General features: G+C 37.8%; 1 protein-coding gene across 1 annotated transcript in view; it reads left to right on the top strand.

Moving 5' to 3' along the window:
• AFF2 (AF4/FMR2 family member 2) overlaps positions 1-24,907 on the top strand; it is a gene marked incomplete at its 5' end in the record, with an annotated part of 359,224 nt that overhangs the window by 148,052 nt on the left and 186,265 nt on the right. Inside the window, one exon of the mRNA XM_036443509.2 lies at positions 13,634-13,678. Coding sequence (XP_036299402.2) covers positions 13,634-13,678 — 45 coding nt within the window. The remainder of the gene's footprint in view (positions 1-13,633; positions 13,679-24,907) is intronic.

Here is a 24,907-nt window from a genome sequence, read left to right as displayed (position 1 = left end):
TGCCACAGACGTTCTTTATGACACAGTGTCAGAGGTCTGAGTTTGCAGAGTGATATTCTGGAAATATGCCATGCCCTTTCATGAGCCTAATGTTTAAGTGTCCCACAAATGCTGGGCAGATGAGTCCTTAGAGTTATCTCTCCAGATAACTGGAGATGCTAAGTACGGTACAGGGGAAGTTTAACAAGCAGGGACTTCTTGTATTTGTTCTATTGATTTTTTTGCTAACAACAACAAAAAAACAAATTGTAGTATTTTTCAAATAAAAGCATTGGGAATAAACTTTGATTTTAGAGAATGATTTCCATGCCAGACATGCAGTTGTATTTGAGGAAAGAATAGATGTAGCAGGAGATAGGTAACAATGCCAGGTCACTTAACAAAGCAGGAAGGATAAGGGCCAGGGTTGGAAATCATTATTTATAATTGAACAAAGTGGCAATTTTAGCAACTTTCCATTCTCAAATATGAGACCATCCTCATGATAATCAAACTATTACTCTGAAACAGTTTGCTTATCAGGAGACCAATTTGAGATTGTGACCTGAAAATGGAAATTTTCTTTCAATTTATTTTGATTGCAAACAGGGTTGAAAGCCTATAGCTACTGTGGCATATTTTTTAAAGCAAAATCAGGCACCTACATTGACATCCTATTTACATTTCTTTCAGAAGAAAAAAAAAAGCAGGTGAAAAATATCAAAAACACATTTCACAGCAGGCAAATTAACTGTTTTTACAGTATTTGAATGAAGGGTTTGTCAAATAAAACATGCCTTGACAGTTAATAGTGTCATTTAGAGCCAAAAGTTATTGGCTTATATGTTATTGGATAAAAAAAATAAGGCAAACATTTTATATTAGGAACTTTTTATGTGTTTAAAATCTTCATTAAAGATTAATGATCATGCTTACTTAGCATAGCTCCTCATTAATTTGAGACTACTCACTGCTGTATTTCAATCTCAGTGTTGTTTCTTAACTTTTTTTTACTTCATTTTAATTAGATCTTGCATTTCAGTTTGGTCTCTACATCATTAGAGATGTAGAATTAATTAATGAGATGTATAAATCTAATGGAAGTGAGTTATTCTTAGCTATCATTTCATTTTAGTGAGCAGTTAAACCACATGTAAGTGGGTACAGATCCAAGAGATTTAAGAAGTATAGAAAAAATGTGAACTTCATTGAATATATTTAGCACTGTCACTTGCCATTAATAGATAAAAGTGTTTTAATTAGAGTTATAAATAATAGGGGAGCTGGCCAGAAATTAGTTCCTATGCACACAGATTGTTCTTTAGGATCATCACTGTCAAAGAAGAGCAATTGTAATCCTATTCCTGTGGAATCACAGTGTCATCCACTGGCAATTAAGACAATCCTAAATGCAGGGTTTAGAGAATTAAGAAGGTTACAAATTCATTATAGGTTAGTATGAAAATGGAGCTATTTTCTATCAAGTGTATTCTGTTGTCACATTTTATTTAGGGCATACATGGGCACAATTTATAAAGATTATTTTACTTACACTGCTTTAAGGAAAATTTAGCTAGTAAAAAGTCAATCTGAAATCCAGATTTCTTGATTTAAAGAAGTCTTTTAAATCATTAGCTATGTATTGAGAAGACTGAATTTGTTTCTTTAGATTGAGGGATTATTCCTGTCAAGGATAGACCTTTCTTTTCTAAAAGACTTTTAAAAAATAAGATACATATTTAAAAGATTCTTCTATAAATGGGGTTATAGCAAGTCCCCAGAATATACCTATGTCAATGTCTTCATAAGTTATCAGTAAATCCTGAACTCCCACTTCATTCCCCACAATTAGGAAATCTTTATATTTTAGAAGCCATAAATGCTTTGAAGAACTTTTCAAATGTGTGTTATAAAAGATAATCATATTTTAAAATGTTTCATACTAATGATCACATAGTAAATATGATTGAAAATAGCTCTTCTTTTAACAATTTGTAAACTTCCAATGTTATATAGGAATAATCTTTCTCAGGAGGATATGGTTCATCGAGTTTTCTGTTTCCCTAGAGCCAGAGTTGTATTCATTTATCTCCAGAGAGGAGATCTTCGGGTCCTGGGGCTATATTTCACCCTGGGGTTAATTTCATCTTGCCTTCTGGGTAATATTATGGTATTCACCATTGTGGGATTCCAAAAAATGATTACTCCTACTCTTAGGCTCTCTTCTTCCATTCAGAATGAAACCTCTTATAGATTAGAGCAGGCAGAGAACTGCAAACTGGTTAAGTAGCTTATCATTATTGGAAAGAGCTGTAACTAATATTGGGGAACAGAGTTTCACCTCCTGAATCACCAGAGATACTTGGCTTTCAGCTCTCACCTCCCCCCCCCCCCTTTTTTATCGTGATACTAGTACTCCCGATTTATACAGCATTTCCTAGTTTCATGCTGTAGCTAGCTCTTTATCCCTCTCTCTTAAACATTGCCAGGTAATCTTATCTAATAAAAGAGTAATATGCAAATTAGCAATCACTCTGCTACACCCACAAGCCACGCCAGCCAGCCAATCAGGAGTGAGTATGCAAATTAACCCAGCCAAGATGGCTGTGGCCACAGAGCAAGCAGGAAGCTTGGTTTCCCCCCGGCAATGGAGGAAGCTAAGCTTCCCACATACCCTGGATGGCCCAGGCCTCCACTCAAGGTTACAAAGTTTCAATTATAGAAGATAAATAAATCCCAGATACCAGGGCCTCTGCTTGGGTCACCAGGAGGCATGGCCAGCTTTCAAACCACCACAAGTCCCTCGCCCAGGCCACCCCATTCCCCAAGGGAACCCCCACCCTGATCTAGGACACCCTTCAAGGCAAACCAGCTTGCCCCCACTCATGCACCAGGCATCTATCTTAATAAAAGAGTAATATGCAAATAGACCATCACTCCAACACACAAGATGGCTGCCCCCAGTGGTCAAAGATGGCTGCCCCCATGTGGACACAAGATGGCTGCAACAGATGGCCAGCAGGGGGAGGCAGTTAGGAGGAACCAGGCCTACAAGGGAGGGCATTTGGGGGCAATCAAGCCTTCAGTGGAGGGCAGTTAGGGGTGACCAGGCCGGCAGAGGAGGGAAGTTGGAGGTGATTGGGCCTGCAGGGAAGGGCAGTTAGGGATAACCAGGCCTGCAGGAGAGAGCAGTTAGGGGCAAACAATCTGGTAGGGGAGCAGTTAGGCATCAATCAGGCTGGCAGGGCGGTGGTTAGAGGGTGATCAGGCTGGCAGGCAAAAGCGTTCAGGGGCAATCAGGAAGGCAGACAGGCAAGCATTTGGGAGCCAGCAGTCCTGGATTGTGAGGGGGTCCCAGGTTGGAGAGGGTGCAGGTTTGGCTGAGGGACACTTCCCCCTATGCAAAAATTTCGTGCACCGGCCTCTAGTTCTATTATACTTGCCTAGTAAATTTGTGTTGCTGTTGTCAAAGACAACTATTTTTCACCTTTTCTTTCTCCTCAGATTTCCAATAACAGCCTCTTCATTCTCAGTGGACAACCTTGCCATATACTTTATATAGAAAAATATATAGTCAGACAAGTACCACCTCATCTACCCATCTTTAATTTCTACAACCATCTGCTTATGTACCTAGGTACTATAGCTTCCTTCCAGTTACAATGGAAGTAGTATCCAGAAGTGCCCATTCTCCTATTTCAGGCTAACCCTTCCAATTGTGTCTCAATTCACTCTCTCCTTCTCAAGGAATTGCTTTTAACATCACCTACTTTCTGTTTTGAAACATTTTCCCCCTCTCCATTGATTTATACTCATTGACATAAAATATATCTTAATATCATCCCTTTTTAAAGAATAAAAACAAAAGAAAAATATTGACATCCACATCACTAACACCTATCATCCATTTCTCTGCTCCCTTTCACAGTGAAATTGTTTATGCACTTTCTCCATTTTCCACCTTCATTCTCTATTCAACAAACACCAGGCAGTTATGCATCCACATGTCACGGAAGCAACTCTTACCAAGGTTGTCAATGAACTAGATTTTACCAAACCCAATAGCTGACTCTGCAACCCTATCGTAAGAGCCACTTTATTTCTGAAACACTTTGTTCTCCAGACTTCTAGGACACTATGCTTACTTGATTTTCCTTCTGCCCTCTTGGACCCTAAGAATTCAAGTTTGACTTTGGAATACATGACACATGGTAGATATGCTTTACTGTATGGAATGTGGACTTGTAGAAAAAGGTAATAGAAATGTTTTTTTTTTTTTTAATTCAGCTTCATTTTAGGATGAAACCAGTTTTATATTGTAGATGAAGCCTATATGTAGCACATTTATGCTGCATGCTTTATATGACTTTTTATTTAATGGTTGCCTTCTTACCTATGTTTGTATTAGTTATTACAAAAATTAGTTTGCGTTTCCCATGTATTAAAAAAAAATCTGCAAGGTAAGATAAAAATTACCTGAGATTTGACAATTAGCATTGAGAATTCACAATGAAAATAATCCATGCTTAGGAGATAGAGAATTTAATGTTGATAAATGGACTCCTATAGAAAATAAAATATATGTAATATTATAAAATAAATTGAAGGTGAATAAAATCACAGAATCCAAAAGATACCTGACAGATCATCTTGCCTGACCACCAGTCCAACATGAAAGTTCTGTTATTTTGTAACAAAATGGGAAATATGAAAACAATAGTATGTGTGAGTGTATTGGCACAAATCTGCTTTCATATTTGAAAAAAGAAAAACTGTACTCCCAACCTTTTGGGTGTGATTTTTTACAATGTGCTTTCATGACAAAATAAAATGTTGATAATCTTATGTAGATATCCTATAGTTTTTGCACTGTTATGTGAAATACCAAACACTGGGGATGTATAATATATTCCTATGCCTTTGTTGTATGAAATGGAGAGTGATGAAGTGATTTGTCCAAAATCACAGTTAATTCAAGTAGGGCATGTACAGGAAACTATTGTTTCCTAACTGTATGTTTTTCTTTTGACTATTTTATTAGATCATAGTTACCTGAAAATGAGATTACTGCTTTGCAATTGTTTAGTTGTTGCATACTATGAGAGTTTGATATAACCATGGAGCAGTCAGGTGCATCTGAAAACTAGAAAAGTTCTAACATTTACTCTTTAATTCTCAAAATTCAAAAGTGGATTTGCTTCTTGATGTTATATATACAAATACATACTAGGGAGGGGCCTTTGTACAAAGATGCATGCATAGGGGATGGGTCCCTCAGCCTGACCTGCACCCTCTCCAATCTGGGAGCCCTCTGGGGAGCCCTCTCCAATCTGGGAGTTTCTGTCTGTCTTTGCAATTATATGAGTGAATTGTCTGAGACGCCAACCCAGATTGGCTTGTTGCTCACAGAATAAGAGAGGCTTTTTTTTTTCTTTGCTTCATTGATGGAGATTTCCTGGAAGTTTTAAGATATCTTCCATTTTAATTTTTCCTAGACACTCTGATTTTACTTATATCTCTCACCTTTGCTTTCCCTCCATCCCCCACCACAACAGTAACTTGTTTCAGGCTCAGTTTGCTCTAGTGTCTATGAGATCCATCTGCCAGCAGAACTACGATTTCCAGCATTTCTGGTGCCCTTTCTGCTCTATCTCTGTCCCAGGGCCTCTGGCTCTTCCAAGTCCTCCAACCCACCAGCTCTCCCTCTCTTCTCTCTGTCTGGCGGATTGGGGAGCCAAGTTCCCCAAGCCATTCCACTCTCTGCCAGCTCTCCCCCACTCTGCTCTCCATCAGGTGCCTGGGTATGCAAATTATCCCACCATCTTTGCCAGGTTAATTTGCATACCCACTCCTGATTGGCTGGTGAGTGTAGCTGAGGTATGGTCAATTTACATGTTTCTCTTTTATTACATAGGATTTAGCTCATACAGGTTAGCCTTGTTAATGATATCTATTGATAGAGTTTAGAAATTGCCTCACTTCAGTTCAATTTCACATCTGTATTTTTATAATATCACCCTTTAGTAAAAGAGATTATGGGCCTGCACATGAGATAGCCATTAAAGTTAATGGAAGTACAATAAGAAGGGATTTCACAGAATCCAGGCACCAAGAACAGACAGAAGGCTGAGAAGAGCATAGGCAGGAAAGGGCAAGTGAGTTGGGTCAGAGTCTGGAGGCCGGCAAAGATAAATGGAGGATACAGCTTGAGTGTGAGCAATAGAATTAGGATCTAGGAAAGAAGCCTGAAGAATGTATACAGAGGGGTTCTGCCCTTGGAGATCCTAGCCAGCAGAGACTGCAAAACCTAGGCAGGCAGTAGCACTAGCAGCCAGAGTCACCTCAATATCCAGCTAGGGCAACCAGAGACAGGGTCTCTGGGCAGGGAGGGACTGTAGGTCAGGCAGCCAGGCATTTCCAGATAGGCTCTTGGTTTCCTATGGTAATTTTTCTGCCCTACCTTATTTTCCTTTAAGATGAAGCTCCTCTCCCCAGTTTTAGATCACTCTTGTATAGAAACCAGTTATTAGACCAAATAAATGAACAGCGAGATAATGGCTATTCAGAGCTGACTGAATTAAGTACTTCACTTGAGATTCCATTTGTCATTAGGTACTCTCAGCTGATGATGGGTGTTGCTACATATGCATTCCCCTGTTGCTCAATTTTTTTTAATATATTTTATTGTGTGTTTTTTGTTGTTGTTTTTTTTTTACAGAGAGGAAGGGAGAAGGATTGAGAGTTAGAAACACCAATGGGAGGGAAACATCCATCAGCTGCCTCCTGCAACCCCTACTGGGGATGTGCCCACTACCAAGGTACATGCCCTTGACCGGAATCAAACCCGGAATCCTTCAGTCCGCAGACTGATGCTCTATCCACTGAGTCAAACCGGTTAGAGCCCCCTGTTGCTCATTCTTAATGTAATCAGTGTAGAGATGGGTTCATAATAAAGCACATCTCCCACACTTTCTCCACCTTTCCCACCCCCACTGCTTCTTCTCTGTATTCTATTAGCCCCTCAAGTCCCACTTTAGCCTGCTTTGTCACCTCAGTCAGAGTCACCAGATAAAGCAGCAACAACCTGAATAGGATTTAACAAACAGCGACATTCACAAGATTTCTAGGGGTTAATTTATAAGGTGACCAAATTATCTTCTCAGTGGTCCCAAGGCACAAGGTCCTTAGAGGGAACTTAGAATAGAAGGTGTTGGAGACTTAAGATGCACAACCTAGCAGGCTAAGGTACTTATATATATATCTCAGGACATCTCAATCCCACAATAAGCCTAGAAGTAGATTTAAAAAAAATTCCCCTTATATACAGAGGGAAACAGAGGCTCGGAGATGTTCAGGTTTCAGAGCTGGGGTTAAAATCTAAGTTTTCCCAGCTTCAAAACCAGTCTCCCTCCACTATCTCTTTATGCCCCCTAAAAATATAGTAATTTATTTGCTCAAATAAAATGTGATTGCTGTCTCTACCTTTTTAGTTTTAGTTTCATGTAAGATTCTGAGAAACCGGTAATTTTCTGTACATGGCTTAAAATGGCAAATGTTAAATTCCTTTGATCTTCACATTCTATTTTTTGCTCCTTTTCTTAGAGGGAATGGTGAACATTAGCCTGTTTTACATAAGATATTTTGACCATGTAACTCCCTTAAAAATGGCCAGAAAAAATATTTTAATGTAAATATCAACTCTTTAGACACCCAGGACTGGATTAAAAAGAAATTAAAAGATAACCAAGTAGGCTGTAACATTTCACGGTTATGAAATCTTACTTTTGTTTTCATTAAAATTATATTACTTGAGGACTTCTGTCTGCAGCTTATGTAATATTAACTGTTCTCATTTAATCACAGACTCATGAATACAAACTAGACCAGGGACAGGTTAAGGTGAGGCAGAAATCAAGAGATAGAAGAATCGTATGTGAACTGCGTTTGAAGTTTTGGAAAACTTGGACTCCCTGCATGGGGTGGGAAGATAAAACCTTTGAGGCTGCTTCCCCTTGCTTTTACAAATGACCAGTGACGTGAATTAAAAATTTTTAAGGATAGAAAGTTCATTTGGTAATACAATAGCATAACCTGAGTTTTCCTTTTATTAGTAATGCCATGCAGGGGAGAATTGTGTGCTGCGAATCAATCATGGGGATAAATGTAGCAATTTGTTAATAAAAATACAAACTGAATTAATTTAGAAGCTGCATTGTGCCAGTCGTGCTATTGGTTTTAACTGGACCGATAGCATGGTATTTTGTGCTATTGGTATGTCAGTCAGTGTAACTGACACTTGTTAGGGGAATTCAAGCATTCATTAGCAATTCAACTTGCAACTTTTAAGTTTTTGTCCTTTTTATTAAATTTAGTAGGGTGACACTGATGAATAAAACTATATATTCTACAATACAGCATCTGTACACAGTATTGTGTGTTCACCAACCCAGGTCAAGTTTCAGTCCTTGAATCCTCCCTACAATCCTCCCTTCAATCCTCACTACACCCTCCTCCACCTCCCCCCTCATACCCCTCCTACAATCACTACACTGTTGTCAATACCCATGAGTTTTTCTTTTTTTTTTCTTCTTTTAACTCTATTCCCCCCACCTGAACCCCAACCCAGCACAACAACCTCCCCCCTAACAGCTGCAAGCCTGCTTTACGAAGTCATTGCCAAGGTGAAATATACCTAGAATAGTGGGCTTTGATTACCAGGTATTATAAGGCAACCTCTGGATGATTTTTAAGGGGAAAAAATGACCTCTCTTCTCCCACAATCCCTTAATAATAATGTACTGAGAGGCATGCATTGAGCTCCTCCGGGTTAACAATGTGGTGATTATTCTTTTAATGTTTTACATTAATCTCAATGTTTTCTATTAGTGCTAGCTGCTGCTTATGTCTCTCAATGCCACAATCAGGGTATTTTTGATATCTCATATTACCCTAATCGCCAAGAAGTATTCTCCAAACTGATTAATTCCAGAATGATTAAAACATCCTATGCAATTCATTTATTGTTGCTGCAGTTAATTGAATATTTGATTATTTAAAGGTACCCTGATTATTTCCTAAGATATGTATTTATCACCAGGCAGATGATCTGTGTGTGGGCTCTCTGTGGCTACATGGGGTGGCAGCCTACACTGTCACATGCGTAGAGGGTAGGCACTTGTGAGGGCTCTCAGTCAATTCACCACCTGCCTGACGTGCGCCTGCCTTCCTAGCTAGCCTTCAGAAGACCACATTTGTGCCCAGCGCAAGAGGTTCTTTTGGGACCAGGAGTGAGAATAGCACAGCCTTGCTTTCTGCTCCAGGAGAAGGGGTTAGAGAGGGGTGATGCAGAAGGATGCTGCCGCTCTGAGTGGCTAACTTGCGCTTTGTGGACTATCTGAATACTCAAGAGAGGATTTATAGAGAAGAGAAGGTGGCTCTGGAATGAAACAGCAGTTTGGCAACTCATCGGATAGCAGTTCTAATCCGGGTATCACCACTAGCTCTCTTCCCCAGTCTTCTCTCACACCTGTCTGAGTGAATCCAGAATTACTGCAAGAGGGGTGTGTGTCAGAGAAAGAGAGACAGAGAGAGAGCAACTGCGCACAATTTGGGCTGAGCCATAGCCTTAGTTCAGCTTTCTTCCCCAGCGCAGCTCTGCAGGGAGCTCAGAGACAGGAGTGGCTTCAGGTGGCCCCACCACTTCTCAGCCATGTCAAGTTCTTGGTCTCTCTCTCCTGTGTGGAGTGAGGACTACAGTCAGGATCTCGGCGGCTGGGAGCTTCTGTCTGACGTGACTCTGTCCACAAGCCCGGTAGGTACTGTCTCCTGGACACCTAAGTCAGACCACCTGTGTGGTATTGTCAGTATTGTCTGTTTCCCTTGTAAATGTTTGTCTTCCCTAATTTCTGTGGCATCTTGAAGGCACAAATTATGTTGTCTTTAGTTCTTTTTTTCCCATTTTTATTAAGGTATTGTATGTGTGCATATCTTACCAATTTTCCCCCCACCCACACCCATACATGCCCTCCCTCCCCAGAATTTTGCGTCCATGGTTATGCTTATGTGCATGCATACAGGTCCTTTGGTTGATCTCTTATCTCCCCCATATTTCCTTACCCTTCCCACTGTAATTTCACAGTTTGTTTGTTGCTTAAATACTCCCTTTTGGCTCCATCCTGAGCACAATGTAAATTCAATTCAGATTTGCTGTCTAAAGAAATAAATGGAATGACTGATGAATAGGTTAAGGGGGTGAATGAATGCCATCCTATTACCCTTGTCAGGATTACCTTACAATGTATATCCCAGTGGGTCTCTAATTGTTTGTTTTCCCACCCCTTCTAGACATGTAACTTGAAAGGAAAGAAGACAAGTTTCATAGTTATTTGTATTAGCAACCCACAATACCTCACACTCTTCTAGGCACCTAGGAAATATTCGCTGGTTAATTCAAACACACTTGCAGTGGAAAAAATATGTGCGGCTTGAATGTATTTGTCTGGCAATGTAAACAGCTATAGGGCAAAACTAGATGAGTCTGTGGAACTAATGGCTCCATGTGAATGCTTGATTCCATTATTTCCTTTAAAAAATTCTGAACACTTCATGTGGATGCATATTTATTTTGCTGCCCTCTTCCGTAGAGTTTTTCCCAATCCTGAGTGCTACCAACTGCAATAAGTCATTATTAGATTTCCTATAAAGTCCCAGAGTCCACAACTCTTTCTATTTTGACAGCATTCTCCCAATAAGGAAATGGATATTCATAATACCAGGTGTAGAGATGATATTTGCAGTTGACAAGAGTGAGTCAAATGTTACCTTGAAAAGACAAGAAGATTGGACTTAATGATAAAGCAGTAAGAAGAACAGGACAAGGGGAACAAACCTGATTCATTGTGTGGGGCTTTGTGGGTTATAAAGCACATTCACATTATTGATTTCATTTGCTGTACACAAAAACCAACCCTGTGAGATTTTTAAAGGAATAGGTATTGTTATTACCATTATTTTATTTTATTTTACAATCGGAAATGGTGGAATTTTAAAGGATTAATGTTACAAAGTCTAGCTCCCTGGTGATAGGGCCAGGACTCCCACCCAACATTTATACTCATAAATGTTGTGTCTGCATAATGCCAATATTTTTCCTCTTTAATTGAAAAAAATTAATGTTTATGTATTTGTATAAAAAAGGAGAGCAAAGAAGTCCTTATGAGAGTGGGCCATATATTTTTAGCCCAGGCAGACCACACTGATACAATGCAATAGCAATATTAAAGATTTGGCTATAATCATTTTTGATATTGGTGTTTGGGGAAGGTATTCATTAGAAGTTTAATAATTGACTTTGAAAATAGTTATTGGAGCTCTGAACAATGGAATGAGATTTTATTTGCTGTTAAGAATGATCGGTTGAGTTCTGTAATCTTGTAATAGAACACTATCTCCAAGTATATGTTATGTAAGTATTCATTTTGTGCAATTATAATCATTGTTAATGGGGGTATTACAAATACTAAAAAAACCAAGAATTCAGTCAAGAAATTAGGAAGGGCTGTGTTAAACAAATTAGATAGGGGTCACAGAACCTTTAATTTGCATCATGGATCTCCAAGAGGCAGATAGATTGCAGCATTTCTCGGTTATTTGGACATGCACCTAGGAAATACTCACTGGTTAATTCTTTCATTGAAGAACTAGTGTCCATAGGATGATCTCCTTTGTAGCACTTACCACAGTTATAGTTGTACATTAACTATGTGATTCTTTATATCTGCCTTCCTCTTGAATCTGCAAACTCCATGAGAGAAGAAGCTGTTTCCTTTTATTTCCTATTATATCTGTGCCTACTGCAAGTCTAGTGACACAGACTCTGGCCCTCAAAAATGTTTGCTAAATGTATAGATAAATTAACAAAGAACTGTGCTAGGCCACCTATGGTTCCTTAACAAAAATCTGCATTTAAGTTTCTTGACAATGTGTGCCCAGCCAACTTTTTAGCCTTTCTTTTTATTGTTCTTGTACTCAGTATTAGAATATGATTGTTCTTATAAGGGTGACTGTATAATTTATCATCCAAACTGGGACATTTTTAAGGTAGGAAGAGGACACTATCAATTAATTATGCCAGGGTAACACAGGCTGGATGGCCATTTATTGTTGGTGGCTCTTTCTTAGCCTGCCTCCCCAACTAGGGATTTTATGCTACTTGAAGCAAGTAACTATACATGGAGAAGGAATTAAAAAATATTAGTTGACATTAATGCATGTACAGTAGCAACGTTAATGCTGTTAATATTTGATGATGATTTTAACATTTATTTTAACTTTGAGGGAAACCGGATCCATGTTCTAGTCCCCATTTCCTGAAATATAATTATGTTCATATTCAAATGTGTCAGAGTAACTAAGGGATTATGACTTAATTGCCCTGTAAGAGGCATGAAACATGTGGACTCTGTGGAAGTGCTCCCTGCATAAAACCAGCCTTTTATATCCCAAGGCAATGAATCAAAGAGAGCAAATATTATATTTACTGGAACTGCAGGGAGGTGGAAATGATCAGCCTGCCCAGATTGCAATTCTGGGCAGGCTGAAGGTATGAAGGAGAGTGGTAAGAATGTTGGGGGGATGTCCATACCTGCACAGGTGACATCATGCCCAGAAAACCTTTGTCCAGGTGGCTCTCAAGTCCTTCGTTATACATTGTTTTATAGCTGGTGTCTCACTTTGGTGTTTGGATTCTTGCTTTCATTATGGAGCCCCTGGAGGAAAGGGCCAACTGCCAGACATGGAGTATGTCCTCAGTACACTTCTGCTAGTTGAATTTTGGTTGATTAGAAAGTTGTCACACTGGGAAAGATGGCTCAAGGGATTAACTGTGTATGTGTAAGAGTCTAAGTGCCAAGGCAAGCATGCAGTTTACATAGGAGTTTTACCCTGTGTTTTCAATAAGAATTGTAGGCATCTGGTTGGGCTCATAAGTTCAAAGAGAACTTAATGTAATCGTAGAAGTGTTTCATATAGACCTCATCTTTTAAAAAATCTGTTATTATGAGTAACACACTAAACTGTGTCAGAAGGTCAAAGAGACCTTAAAGATCAGGAAGTTGAACTCTTTCTTTGAATACCAGTAGATGAGTAAAGTGAAGTCTGATCAATGGGGAAGGATGATCCAGTGTCCAACAGCAAATCAGTGACAGAACGAGGCACTCGCTTTCTGCACCTTGCACTGTGGTATTACTGTTTCATTGAAGTAAAATAGAATTGGTCATTTGTAGATTCCTTGTGCTTTGTATATAATAAGGAAAAAACATATTGATACCTATATTTATTTTAATTTTTTCACAAAGAGTAAAAGCATTATGCAATAAGCTTCTCTGAAAGTAACTAGATTGTGCTTAATTTTTTAAAAAAATATTTTTTATTGATTTTCCACAGAGAGGAAGGGAGAGGGATAGAGAGCTAGAAACGTCGATGAGAGAGAAACATCGACTAACTGCTTCCTGCACATCCCTTGGGGATGTGTCCACAACCAAGGCACATGCCCTTGACTGGAATCGAACCTGGGACCTTTCAGTCTGTAGGCCAACGCTCTATCCATTGAGCCAAACCAGTTTCGGCTAATTTTTTAATGTTTATTTTGTTTTAGGTAAACCTTCCCAGTGATCCAAGCTGTGTTGAAGAAATCTTGAGGGTGAGTTTAAACCTTTATTTCTGTGCCTTTTAATAATGAAACAATATATCTGCTTAAACTGTTTAAAGTAATTACTGTTCTGTTTCCAGGAATATAGCTTCAAGACCTTTCTGCTTATATCTCCTGTCTCATTTCTTACCTGTCATGCTGATCCTTTAATCAAGCTAATATCCTAATCTCACCAACCTTCTGTTCCGTTCTGACATCCTTATGGCTCTTTCTTTGGAGTCTGGATGGACTCAACACCTGTTTAAGGAAACTTTCCCTGTTTAAACATCTTACCCCAAATTTTTGCCTTTCTGCTTTCTGGGATCTCAATTCAAGGTCATTGCTGTATTCCACTACATTGTTGATGGCACATGGTTATGAAAATTGTAGCCTATAAGGAAGGAATGAGATGTGGAAGCAAGGATGGGAAGAGAAACAAGAATGATGGCCAGTGAGAAATGATATTGATGGTAGTGAATTTGTGCATGAGAATAGCATGGAGGCAGCAAAAATTTACAAATGGTGGCACTAACCTCTCCCAAATTAATTGATTAACCAAAAGGAAAAACCAAAACCAAGCCGGAAAAATGTATCTCCTGTCTCTGGCTTTTGGCATTATAAGGCAATATGGTACATGAAAAACAAGTGGCCAGTCCTGCCTCCACTATTTGTCATTTCTATGATTTGTACAGATGACTTCATTTTTCTGAATCACCCTTTCTTTTCTGTAAAACAGGACAATAATTCCTGTCCTTATTCTCTTATAAGCTGCCAAGTAGTATATGAATGCTTTTTATTATGATAAATTATCACTGTGACCGAGAGGAAACCATGTAGGATTTCCATTTGGGAAAGAATCTGTATGCCAATTAAAATTCTGTACCCCCTTTCCTCACTTACCACATTCATTCCAATTCCCCCTGAGACTACTCCTGGTAACTGCTTCTTAAAAGTCCAGTTTTTTTTTTAATCAAACCCTGCAAAATCACAGCCAAAGGAATAATAAGGAGCAGAAAACTGTTTACTACCAAATTGAATAGCCATGTGATTTCAACTTTTGTGGATATTCATATACCTTTTTAGCTAAAAATCATTGTTAATGATTATTAAAACAGAGTCCTATCACTCTGATCAGAGATGAGACTATCTGAACTATGGATATGCTGGCTACTTTTATAAACTAAGAGACCAAGAACCCCTTAGTAATCTTTCCTTGGGATCCAAGGGTCTAAGTGTGGGGTTGACTGTTGTGAAATCCATGAGTGTGGTGTACTCTGGGAACCCAGTCCCTTGCTCTTTCCCTTTCCATTGGGTGAACAAAGATACACCAAATACACAAAATCTTTACTTGTGTGATGGCTGTGTTCCTTAAAGTAACATATTACCCTGGTCACTACAGTTGTCTTGTTTTTCCAAGTGATATCAGTGGTCTTTTATTAACTCCCAAAGGAATGCCAGACCCATTTCAAAAATTACTACCTAACCTGTCACAATTGAAATCTCTACGTAAGAGCAACCTGTCCCAGGTGCCTCGGTGGCTCATACAGTGACTAAGTGAGAGGAGCAGGTGAGCACCTGTCAGAGGCTGGCAACTCCATTCTGCTGGAGAATCCACTTAGAGAAAGAGAATGTCACATGGAAAGAAATAAAATCAGGTTTTTAAATAAGTTTGAAAAAGCTAGCATCCTTTGAGAAAGTAAAATGTGTTTTTCTGTTGTTTGTATAAGAGAATCTAGTGAAATGTCTTTTCTTACTTTTTTGAGGGGCTATAGGTTATATAGAAATCTTTTTTTATCTCTCTTTATTGATTTTAGAAAGAGAGGAAAGGCCATAGCCTGTTTGTCTCGATTAATAGAGTATTGGCCCGTGGACTGAAGGGTTCAGGATTTGATTGTGGTCAAGGGCATGTACCTAGGTTGCAGGCTCCATACCTAGCCCTGGTTGGGGCATGTGCAGAGGCAGCTAATCAATGTGTCTCCTTCACATCAATGTCTCCCTCTCCTTTCCACTCTCTATAAAAATCAATGGAAAAATATCCTCAGATGAGGATTAACAACAACAACAAAAAGTAGAAAGAGAGGAGGGGAGAGAGGAAGAGGGGGGAGAGAGCTGCCTCCTGAATGTCTCCTACCAGGGATCAAGCCCACAACTTGAGCATGTATCATTACTGGGTATTGAACCAACCCTTAAGTGCTAAGACAACTTTCAACCAACTAAACCCATTCTGCCAGGGCTATAATTCTTTACTTAAAAAAAAAAAAAAAAAAAACCATTAATGAGTGAGCTTTTTTAAATTGAAGAATGACATATTTAATTTACCATATTGGAATAAAAATAAGCTTTCTGAAGTTTATGTCCTAAACTTTATTACTAATTCTTAAACTTTTACAGACTGCATTTCATGAAACAACAGAGTTCTTACTGTATATTTTGTTATCACACATTCATATTTCTATTTCTTTTGGATGGCTCTAGAATCTCTCTCTGTCACTGTTCCCCATCAGCCTCCTTCTTGGAGGGAGTACCTTTATTATTTATCTCCAACTCTTTCTAACACTCTCAATGCTTTTCAAACTAAGCATTGCCCAGAGCAAGTAAGGTCATTTTCTCTTCCTTACTGAAATGGAGCTATGCAGAGGAAGGAGCCAAGGGCCAGGAAGGACTGGCCTCTAGTTGCTCATGACATTCCATCACTGCCTAGCTGTGTGGCTTTTCAATCTTTTTTTTTAATTTTATTTTATTGATTATGGTCTCACATCATTGTCCTTATTCCCCTATTCCCATCCCAACCCCTCCCTAGATATGCCCTCTCCCCAAACCCAGTTGTCCATGGCCACTGGCTAGGCCCATATGTATGCACACAAGTCCTTTGGTTGATCTCTTCCCCTTACCCCCATCCTCCCTTACTTTCCCTCTGTGGTTTGAGAGTCTGATTGCTGCTTCTCTTTCTCTGGGTCTGTTTATGTTGTTCATTATTTCTTCTAGATGTGTGAGAACATGTGATCCAAGAAATACCCTTGTAAGAACCTAAACTGCAACAAGCCATAATGGTTATGCTGAGAGGCAAATGAATCAGTCTGTAGTGAGTTCCTTTCTGGGCCAACAGTTATTTTGAGTCCCAATTTCAATGCCAGATAGTTCCTTATGTGTACATGCCAGCCATTATATTTCAGATCTGGTTGGTGGACAAAATGGTGGTAATGCAGGTCTGCCCATCTCTGGTTTGGTCCTGGGCATCCATCAGCAACCCACAGCTGCTGTCTGATGGTATGCTGAGGCGTTGTCAGCATCTTCCATCTCTGAATTCTGTCTCTTCTGTCTTCATGGCTGGAGCGCTTCTGTCTATTCCTCTCTGTTACAGGATTCCAGATGGTCTCGGAGTTGTTTTCTGAAAATATACAAACACATTCTCGACCAAAAGTTAATAAAGGGATATTTTCTTTAAATTTGATTTGGGATTCTTTTCCATTTTTCCCACCAAATGATTTTCCCCTGGCTTATTTTGTCACCATGTGTGTGTTTTCGCGGGTATCTTGCTATTAGCGTTTCGAATAAAGGTTAATTTTCTAAAGCACAAATTTTTTAGATGTAAATTATTCTCAGGATATTTTTCCTTACATGATATTCTTACACTGTCACCTCCTTTTTTACTTTAAATAATAGGAAACTTTTGGAAATTTCATACTGTAGTCTTGATAGCTTTTACATTTTAACTTATTTGTGCTACACTGTGACTACTTTAGGTTCATAACATGTGCAATTTTACTTTGGGACGTTCTGCCAATAAGAATTTTTGTTAACACTTTAGGAACAGCTTTTTGAACAGTACAATCAGTTGTTTTTTGTTTGTTTTTTTGTTTTTTAGAATATTCATTTATTTCCACTAGCCACATTACTTTCCTCTGAGAAATTGGCTACCATTCATCTGTCATACTCAACACTCTAGCATCAATCTCATTCACCATGTGTGTATTAGTGGAGTTATTTCCCTTCTTGAGAAGGGCCAGAGCATTCCTGCTGCTAGGCTGGACTTAGATATTAAAAACCCACTTGCCCACACCATGGGTATGAGACCTCACAAATAAGTCTTGTTGCAGTGAGAGGGCAGCTGAAAGCAAGGGTTGATTATTCACCTTTCCACCACAATATCCACCTGCAGTGAAGGAATCTTTAAAGTGTAAACTCTGTTTGCATATGTAACATGGAGATCTCAGTATGTTTGCTCTCTCGAATTTTCCAACCTCCCTGATTCCCCCCTTTTTTCCTCTATAGCACTGCAGACAAATGTATGCAAACCTACTTCATCTAACATAGGGAAAAACTTACTTTTATTAAAGAAGGTCAATACAAATTACCTCTCCCCAACTCTCAACCCATCAGTGTCCTGGCAATGGAAATGCTTTTTATTCCCCCTGCTTCCCCCCCTCCCCCAAAAATGCTGTTCAAATTCAAACCAGTTGTCTTTCTCTGAAAGTTTCTCTTACCATTACTCTGATAATGGGCTCAGCTTCCCTTCAGAACAGCACTTCCACTTCTGGTTTGCTTGCACTCCAAGTTCTCTTACTAGGCTATAGCCCACCTTGTCTGGTCTTCCAGAGCCCACTTGACCCAATATAGCAACCTTATTTCCCGATAGCACAACTGGCTTTCAAAGCACTTGAACCTTGTTATCTTATTTTTACCATAAGAAGCATGTTAGTTTCTTACTATATCAGGAAGTGTAGACCCAAAGAGGTTATAAATGACCTCTAGTCTAGGGTGATGCTAGTATATGGCAAAGGAGAAATAGAACTCAGACTTCATTTTGCACTAAACCTTATTCACAACCTACTGCAAGAATCCCTTGATTTTATATATATATATATATATATATATATATATATATATATATATATATATATATATTGCTTAAATTCCAATTCTGATAATATGTGCAAAGGAAATAAAAGCACTAACTCAAAAAGAGATTTGCACTCCCATGTTCACAACAGCATTATCCACAATAGCCAAGACATGGAAACAACCTAAGTGCCCATTGATGGATGAATGGACAAAGAAGTTTGTGTGTGTACTGGAATATTATTCCACAATAAAAATGAGGAAATCCTCTTCATTTGTGATAATATGTATGGAACTCAAGACAAATACTATATGATCTCACCTGTATGTGAAATCTAAAAAAAAATCATATAAAAATAGATTGGACTTTTGTTTACCAAAGACATAAGCAAGGGGAGGGTAAATTGGAGGAAGATGGTCAAAAGGTACAAATTTACAATGATAAGATCAACTAGAGGCCCAATGCATTAAATTCGTTCATGGGGGGAGTCCCTCAGCCTGGGATGCACCCTCTCCAATCCAGGACCCCTCAAGGGATGTCTAACTGCCAGTTTCAGCCTCATTCTCCCAGGCCAGTTCAAGGGACCCCATTGGTGCATGTATCTGTGTACCGGGTCTTTAATTGTTAGATAATAGCAAAAGATTGAGAGCATCCTTCCTGCAATCTGGACCACTGGTTCCTAACCATTCACCTGCCTGCCTGCCTGATCTCCCCTAACTGCCCTCCTCTGCTGGCCTGATCACCCCTAACTGCCTCCCCTGCTGGCCTGATCACCCCTAATCACCTCTGCCTCGGCCTTTGCCACAGTGGCTTTGTGCAGAAGGACATCTGGAAGATGTCCAGTCTAATTATCATATTATCCTTTTATTAGTATAGATAAGTACTAATAAAGTAATGTCCAACACAATGACTATAGTGGTATAGTATTGTATATACTGTGTGGCACATAGAAAAATTGTTAAGAGACTGAATCTTATGAGTTCTCATCACAAGATTTTTTTTCTCTTTTTCTTTTTGTTGTATTTATGTGAGAAGATGGATGTTAGCTGAACCTACTATGCTAATAATTTCACTATATAAAATCCAACTACCATGCTGTACTCCTTGAACTTATACAGAGATACTAGTATATATCAATTATCTCTCAATAAAATTTGAAAAAAATAAGACTATAAAAATACTTCAGACACTGGCTGATTTATTTTAGAATCTTTGACTAAGAATACCACCAAACCAACATACGTTGAGCTGGTTTGGAGAATGAATTCTTTCTTCCTACTATTCTTAATATTTTCAAATCTCATTTAAAATAATAAAATAATAAAAATAAATTACTGTTTTTAATAAAAGAAATAACAATAGTGTGCTACTTACTGTATGCCAGGTACACTACTTAAGCAGATTGTCATTTTCTCTTCATAACAGCCCTAACAAATTGTCTTATTAATAACATTTTACAAAGTAGGAAATGGTGAAACCCAGAGAGGTTAAGTAATCTGTCCCCATGTCTCTGACTATGTCATGTCATGCATTCCCTCTGTTCCTGTTGGTTTACCTGAATCCATCTACAATTCACAAGTTCCATTTCACTTTATAATTATGGCATCAGCAAACAGTTCATTTCAGCTTTTCTTATTGACTTAATTTGTACAAATCCAGTTATGTCAAAATAAGTTCAAGTCGTTTTTCAAACAAACCAGAATTAACCAACCTACAGTACTTTTCTGCCAAATTGCCCTTCTCTCACAGAATAAGTTGCATAAATTCAGATGTTTTTCTACTTGTAAAGAACAATATTGCTTATTATGAATTTTACAAATCAGAGATTTCAAGGCAGTAATCAGCTCAGTGCAGCCCAGCCTGTGTACCTGCTTTCATCAGCATTCCATCTTCTCTTGAGAGTCAAGCTACCCTCAAGAACAAATAGAAATGAAAAATAATAGCAATTCTGGCCCCAGTGATGGCGTTTTGGAGTTAAAATTCATCTATCATTTGAGGGATTCTTAAGCTGCTCATATGTAGTAATGTTAGCAGTAGCAGAAGCTTCTTTTTTAAGCTCCACGGGGTTTTATGGGTCCTAGAGTAATCATTTCTGAAAGACTTAAGCCAAGGAGAGCAGCATGTACTAAATGCTCCTAGCTAAGGATGGATATTCAATGATTATTTGTTCTACAATGGCATGATTTATTTATTCCTAGCAAGGATTTATTTATCAATAAACTCTCAACTAAATCATTTCTAGAGTAAAACTGCATATGTAACGTTTCTCTTGGATTTTACATTGAACAGATTGTGTTTCCTACCAAAGCACCTTCAATAGTTGATAATTTTATAGGCAAATATCTGTAAGGGTAATTCACTGTTTATGAGGGATGCAGAATTTGCTAGTTAGAATTTAGGGAACTTGATCTTATAAACTGTATTGTCTTACAGATCTTTCCCTGCCATATGAATCAGGTTGGCAAACACTGACATATGCACCTCTTTTTTATTACAGCATGATCTGTATTTACAGCCTTCTAAATTATGGAAATTCTACTTATTAAGTCTGTGTTTAAGTTTACAGTTTCATCATAGATACAGTTTCCTAAATAATTATAGGATTATCATGTAGAGTATTTGCTATTTTTTAAAGGGGAAAAATTAAAAGAACCATATTAAAGGTGAGAAAAAAATGAGCCAAAGAACAAAATTGGTGAGATTAATTGTGTCTGAAAGTATATTTGATTATATTTTCGTAAATATGAAGAATAATCAAATACCTTTCAATAAAATTTATTTGATAAATTTTACCAATAATTAGGTAATTGATTTTCCATTCTGTCATATTAATGTATAAATAGTGTTCAAATTAAATCATGCAAACAATTTTCTGTATGGCTGTCTTAAATACTAAGATTTTCAGAATGCTTTAAAAACATCTATCTTATTGGGTGTGAATTTTTAAAATTAATAGTTTTCTGAAATAGTAATGTAGTGTTCCATCCAAGAAGGATAACAATTGCTAAATATAATGTAGACTATAATTAATGTTAGCAATGATGGAGTCAAATAAATGAACTAACTAATAATAGTACTCTCTGCTAGTTTGATGACTAGCTCTTACTTAATGGCATTGGGGAATATGTAAATTTGTCAGCAGGTGAAAATTCCCTTGACTGGGTAAATTATGTGGAGTATTACCCTTTTCTGAAACTAATTCAAAGCCCTAATGGACTTAATATGTAGTATGCATATGCAAGGTGAGCTATTCATTGAACAAATTAGCCCATATGAGATAGTACCCATTATTTCCCTACCAGTAATCATTTCCTCTTTTCTCAAACCCAAACCAATCCAGAAGAAAGATGCTAATTTTAATTATAACAACTATTATGAGAACAATGTGGATATGACATCCAGTGTGCTTCCAAATGCACTTAGAGACCGTCAAGCAATTTAAATATTTTCATGTGGAATCTGGGGGGGGGGGGGTTGCATCTACTATATGATGTGAATTTTAAATGATTATACAGACTTCATTGGGAAAATGAGTAATGTGAGTAACTGGACCAGTGAATCATAGGAAACTTTCAAATGGGGACATGTCAAGGAAGAGATGATATCAAATTCCATAACTTAGCAACTTAATATTTAGCTGACCAGGGAGTTAGCCAGAGTAGCCCCTTTAAAATAGCTGAGTAAATGTATGAGTCCCTATATATCTTAGGTGTGCTATAAAAATAAGCCTGTTTCCTGTCAACCTGTTCATTTTTGTGAGTATGGTGATTTATTATTTTCTATTGAATTGAATGAAAGCAGGTGAGAATTTAAGCCACGTGAAGAATTTATACTTGCTTTCTGTACCTTGTGTATACAGAGAGGGTAACAAAACAATGTATTAGTTTTCCAAGAAGCATTCTAGGCTTCTCTGAAAGACATAATAGCTTCCAACTGTTGTTTGGGAAGCAGCCTTTTGTCCTGACTGTGCTTCTAGGATTGGGTTGGGGGAAAGAAAGGGTAAAGTAAGGGACATTTATCATTCCATTTGCATCTGTGTAAAAGAAAAACCAGTGTCTCTAGAAAATGCATTGAGAAAGTAACCTCAAGAATCAATTTGACAGGCATCTTCTACTTTTGAAATAAAATAATAAAACAAGATTTGTCCCTTCTCTTGTTATGGTCACATGCATGTGGAGAATGAAAAAGAGATCTTAAATCCATAATTGATCTAACTAGAAGACATCCATAAGCCTAAATCACAATTTATTTTGTGAAGGTAAAACAGGAAAGAATCCAAAAGACAGTTCTCATAGCCATGAATCTGAGGCATAACAGAAGAATCACTGATTTACAGGATAAGCAGCATGCCATGAAAAGGAAAAACAATATTGGAATAATGAAAAAGGGTATGATGGTTTGTGATCAGAGTTTCATGGGCCAAGTCTTGGACATACATATTTTGAGAAGTGGGAAAGGAAGGATTGAATGAGAAATTGCATAAGTAATCCACATTTGTGGGAAGCACTTTGTTGCTTTGTGAGAAATATGCAGGGCGGATGTCTCTTGATAAGATAGAAGTAAAGATCAAAGAAGTTATTGGTTACACATTCTCATGTTCAGAAGATATTTCTGCTAATCTTGAATGAAGCCATAGACCTCACTGCCACAAGAACATCCTTCAAGTAACTGGTCCAGGAAGAATTGTTACTAATAAAACATTAGCAATAATAAAAATAGGAATCATCAAAAGAACTACACAAAAATACATATGGTAAAAGTGTAGCAGGAAAAAGTATTTGCCAGGGAACAAAGTAAAGCTCTGACCAACAAAGTTACAAGAATTGTGTGTGTTTTTTTAAAGCAATTTTATTTTTTTTTAAATTTTAAAGCTAAAGCAGTGATAGATACAAGGGCTAAGAGATGCTATTTTAACAATAGATAAATTGAGAACTGCAAAATATGTAAAACAAACAATAATAAAGAGAAATAACTTCTCAGATGCAGAAAAGTTTAAAATAATCATGAGAAACACTTTACTCACCTCTATATAAATAAATATTATCATCTAGATGTGATGGACAGTTTTTCTAGTGAAATATAATTGACAGAAACTGACTTCAGAAGTGAAATCATATGGTATTTGTCTCTTACTGGCTTACTTCATTTAGTATAATGCTCTCCAGATCCATCCATACTGTCACAAAAAGGTAAGACTTCCTTCTGAACAAAATAAACTAACAAACAAAATAGATACAGAGAAAAGACCCACAGCTGTCAGAGGGGAAGGGAGTTGGGGGATGGGTGAGAAATGCTAAGGGATTAAGCAAAGAAATAAACAACAATTCATAGACACAGCAGTATGGTGATTTTTAGAGGAAAGGGGGGAGGGGGAGGCCAAAGTAGGTAAAGAGGGGATAAATGGTGATGTTAGGAGACTTGATATGGGGTGATGAACATACAATACAATATACAGATAATGTATTATAGAATTGTATACCTGAAACCTATATAATTTATTAACTGATATAATCCCAATACATTTTTAAAAACTGACTCCAGAAGATAGAACATTTAGAGTTACTATTATCAATTAATTGTAAACTAATCCCACCCACTAATAAAATCATCACTAAGGTGATATTATCCCTCTGCTGTGTTCTATTTAGACTACACTTGGCATGTGGTATTGATTTCTGGCTAGCACATTAAAAAATAACCATTTTTTTGCCCTAGCCGGTTTTGTTCAGTGGTTAGTGTTAATATGCAGACTGAAGGGTACCAGGTTTGATTCCAGTCAAGGGCTTATGCATGGGCTGCTGAACCGAGTCAGCAGTGGAGGGCATGCAGAGGCAGCCGATCAATGATTCTTTCACATCATTGAGGTTTCTATCTCTCCCCCCTCTCCCTTCCTCTCTGAAATCAATAAAAAAATATATATATTTTTTAAATTAACCATTTTTTATTACAGTCCAAAGAGTTTTAACTTAGCATAGATTTTTATAATTGACCCCTTTAACAGAATACAAAATGAAATTAATATCCAATATAAATCCCTTTTTTGTGTACTGTTTTTGACACATTTTGGTAACAACACGTGCTGCTTTGGCTTTTCTAAAAAATATTTTGCAAAACTATGATCAAAGTTATCCATTATGATATTTTTGTATCAGCAAAAATAAATGCTACTATATATCCTACAATTCTATCTAATAAAAGTGTAATATACAAATTAACCATCACTCTTCTACACCCACAAACTGTGCCCACCAGCCACGCCCACAGTCCAATCAGAATGAGTATGCAAATTAACCCCAACCAAGATGGCTGTGGCCAGAGAGAGCAGGAGTGTTGCTTGGGTTTACCTGGCAATGGAGGAAGCCAAGCTTTACACACACCCTGGCAGACCCAGGCTGCCATTC

The sequence above is a fragment of the Pipistrellus kuhlii genome, unplaced genomic scaffold (assembly GCF_014108245.1).
Source record: "Pipistrellus kuhlii isolate mPipKuh1 unplaced genomic scaffold, mPipKuh1.p scaffold_m20_p_19, whole genome shotgun sequence".
Lineage (NCBI taxonomy): Eukaryota > Metazoa > Chordata > Mammalia > Chiroptera > Vespertilionidae > Pipistrellus > Pipistrellus kuhlii.
Note: the sequence above shows the minus strand (reverse complement) of the source record. Positions and strands in the feature narration are given on the sequence as shown.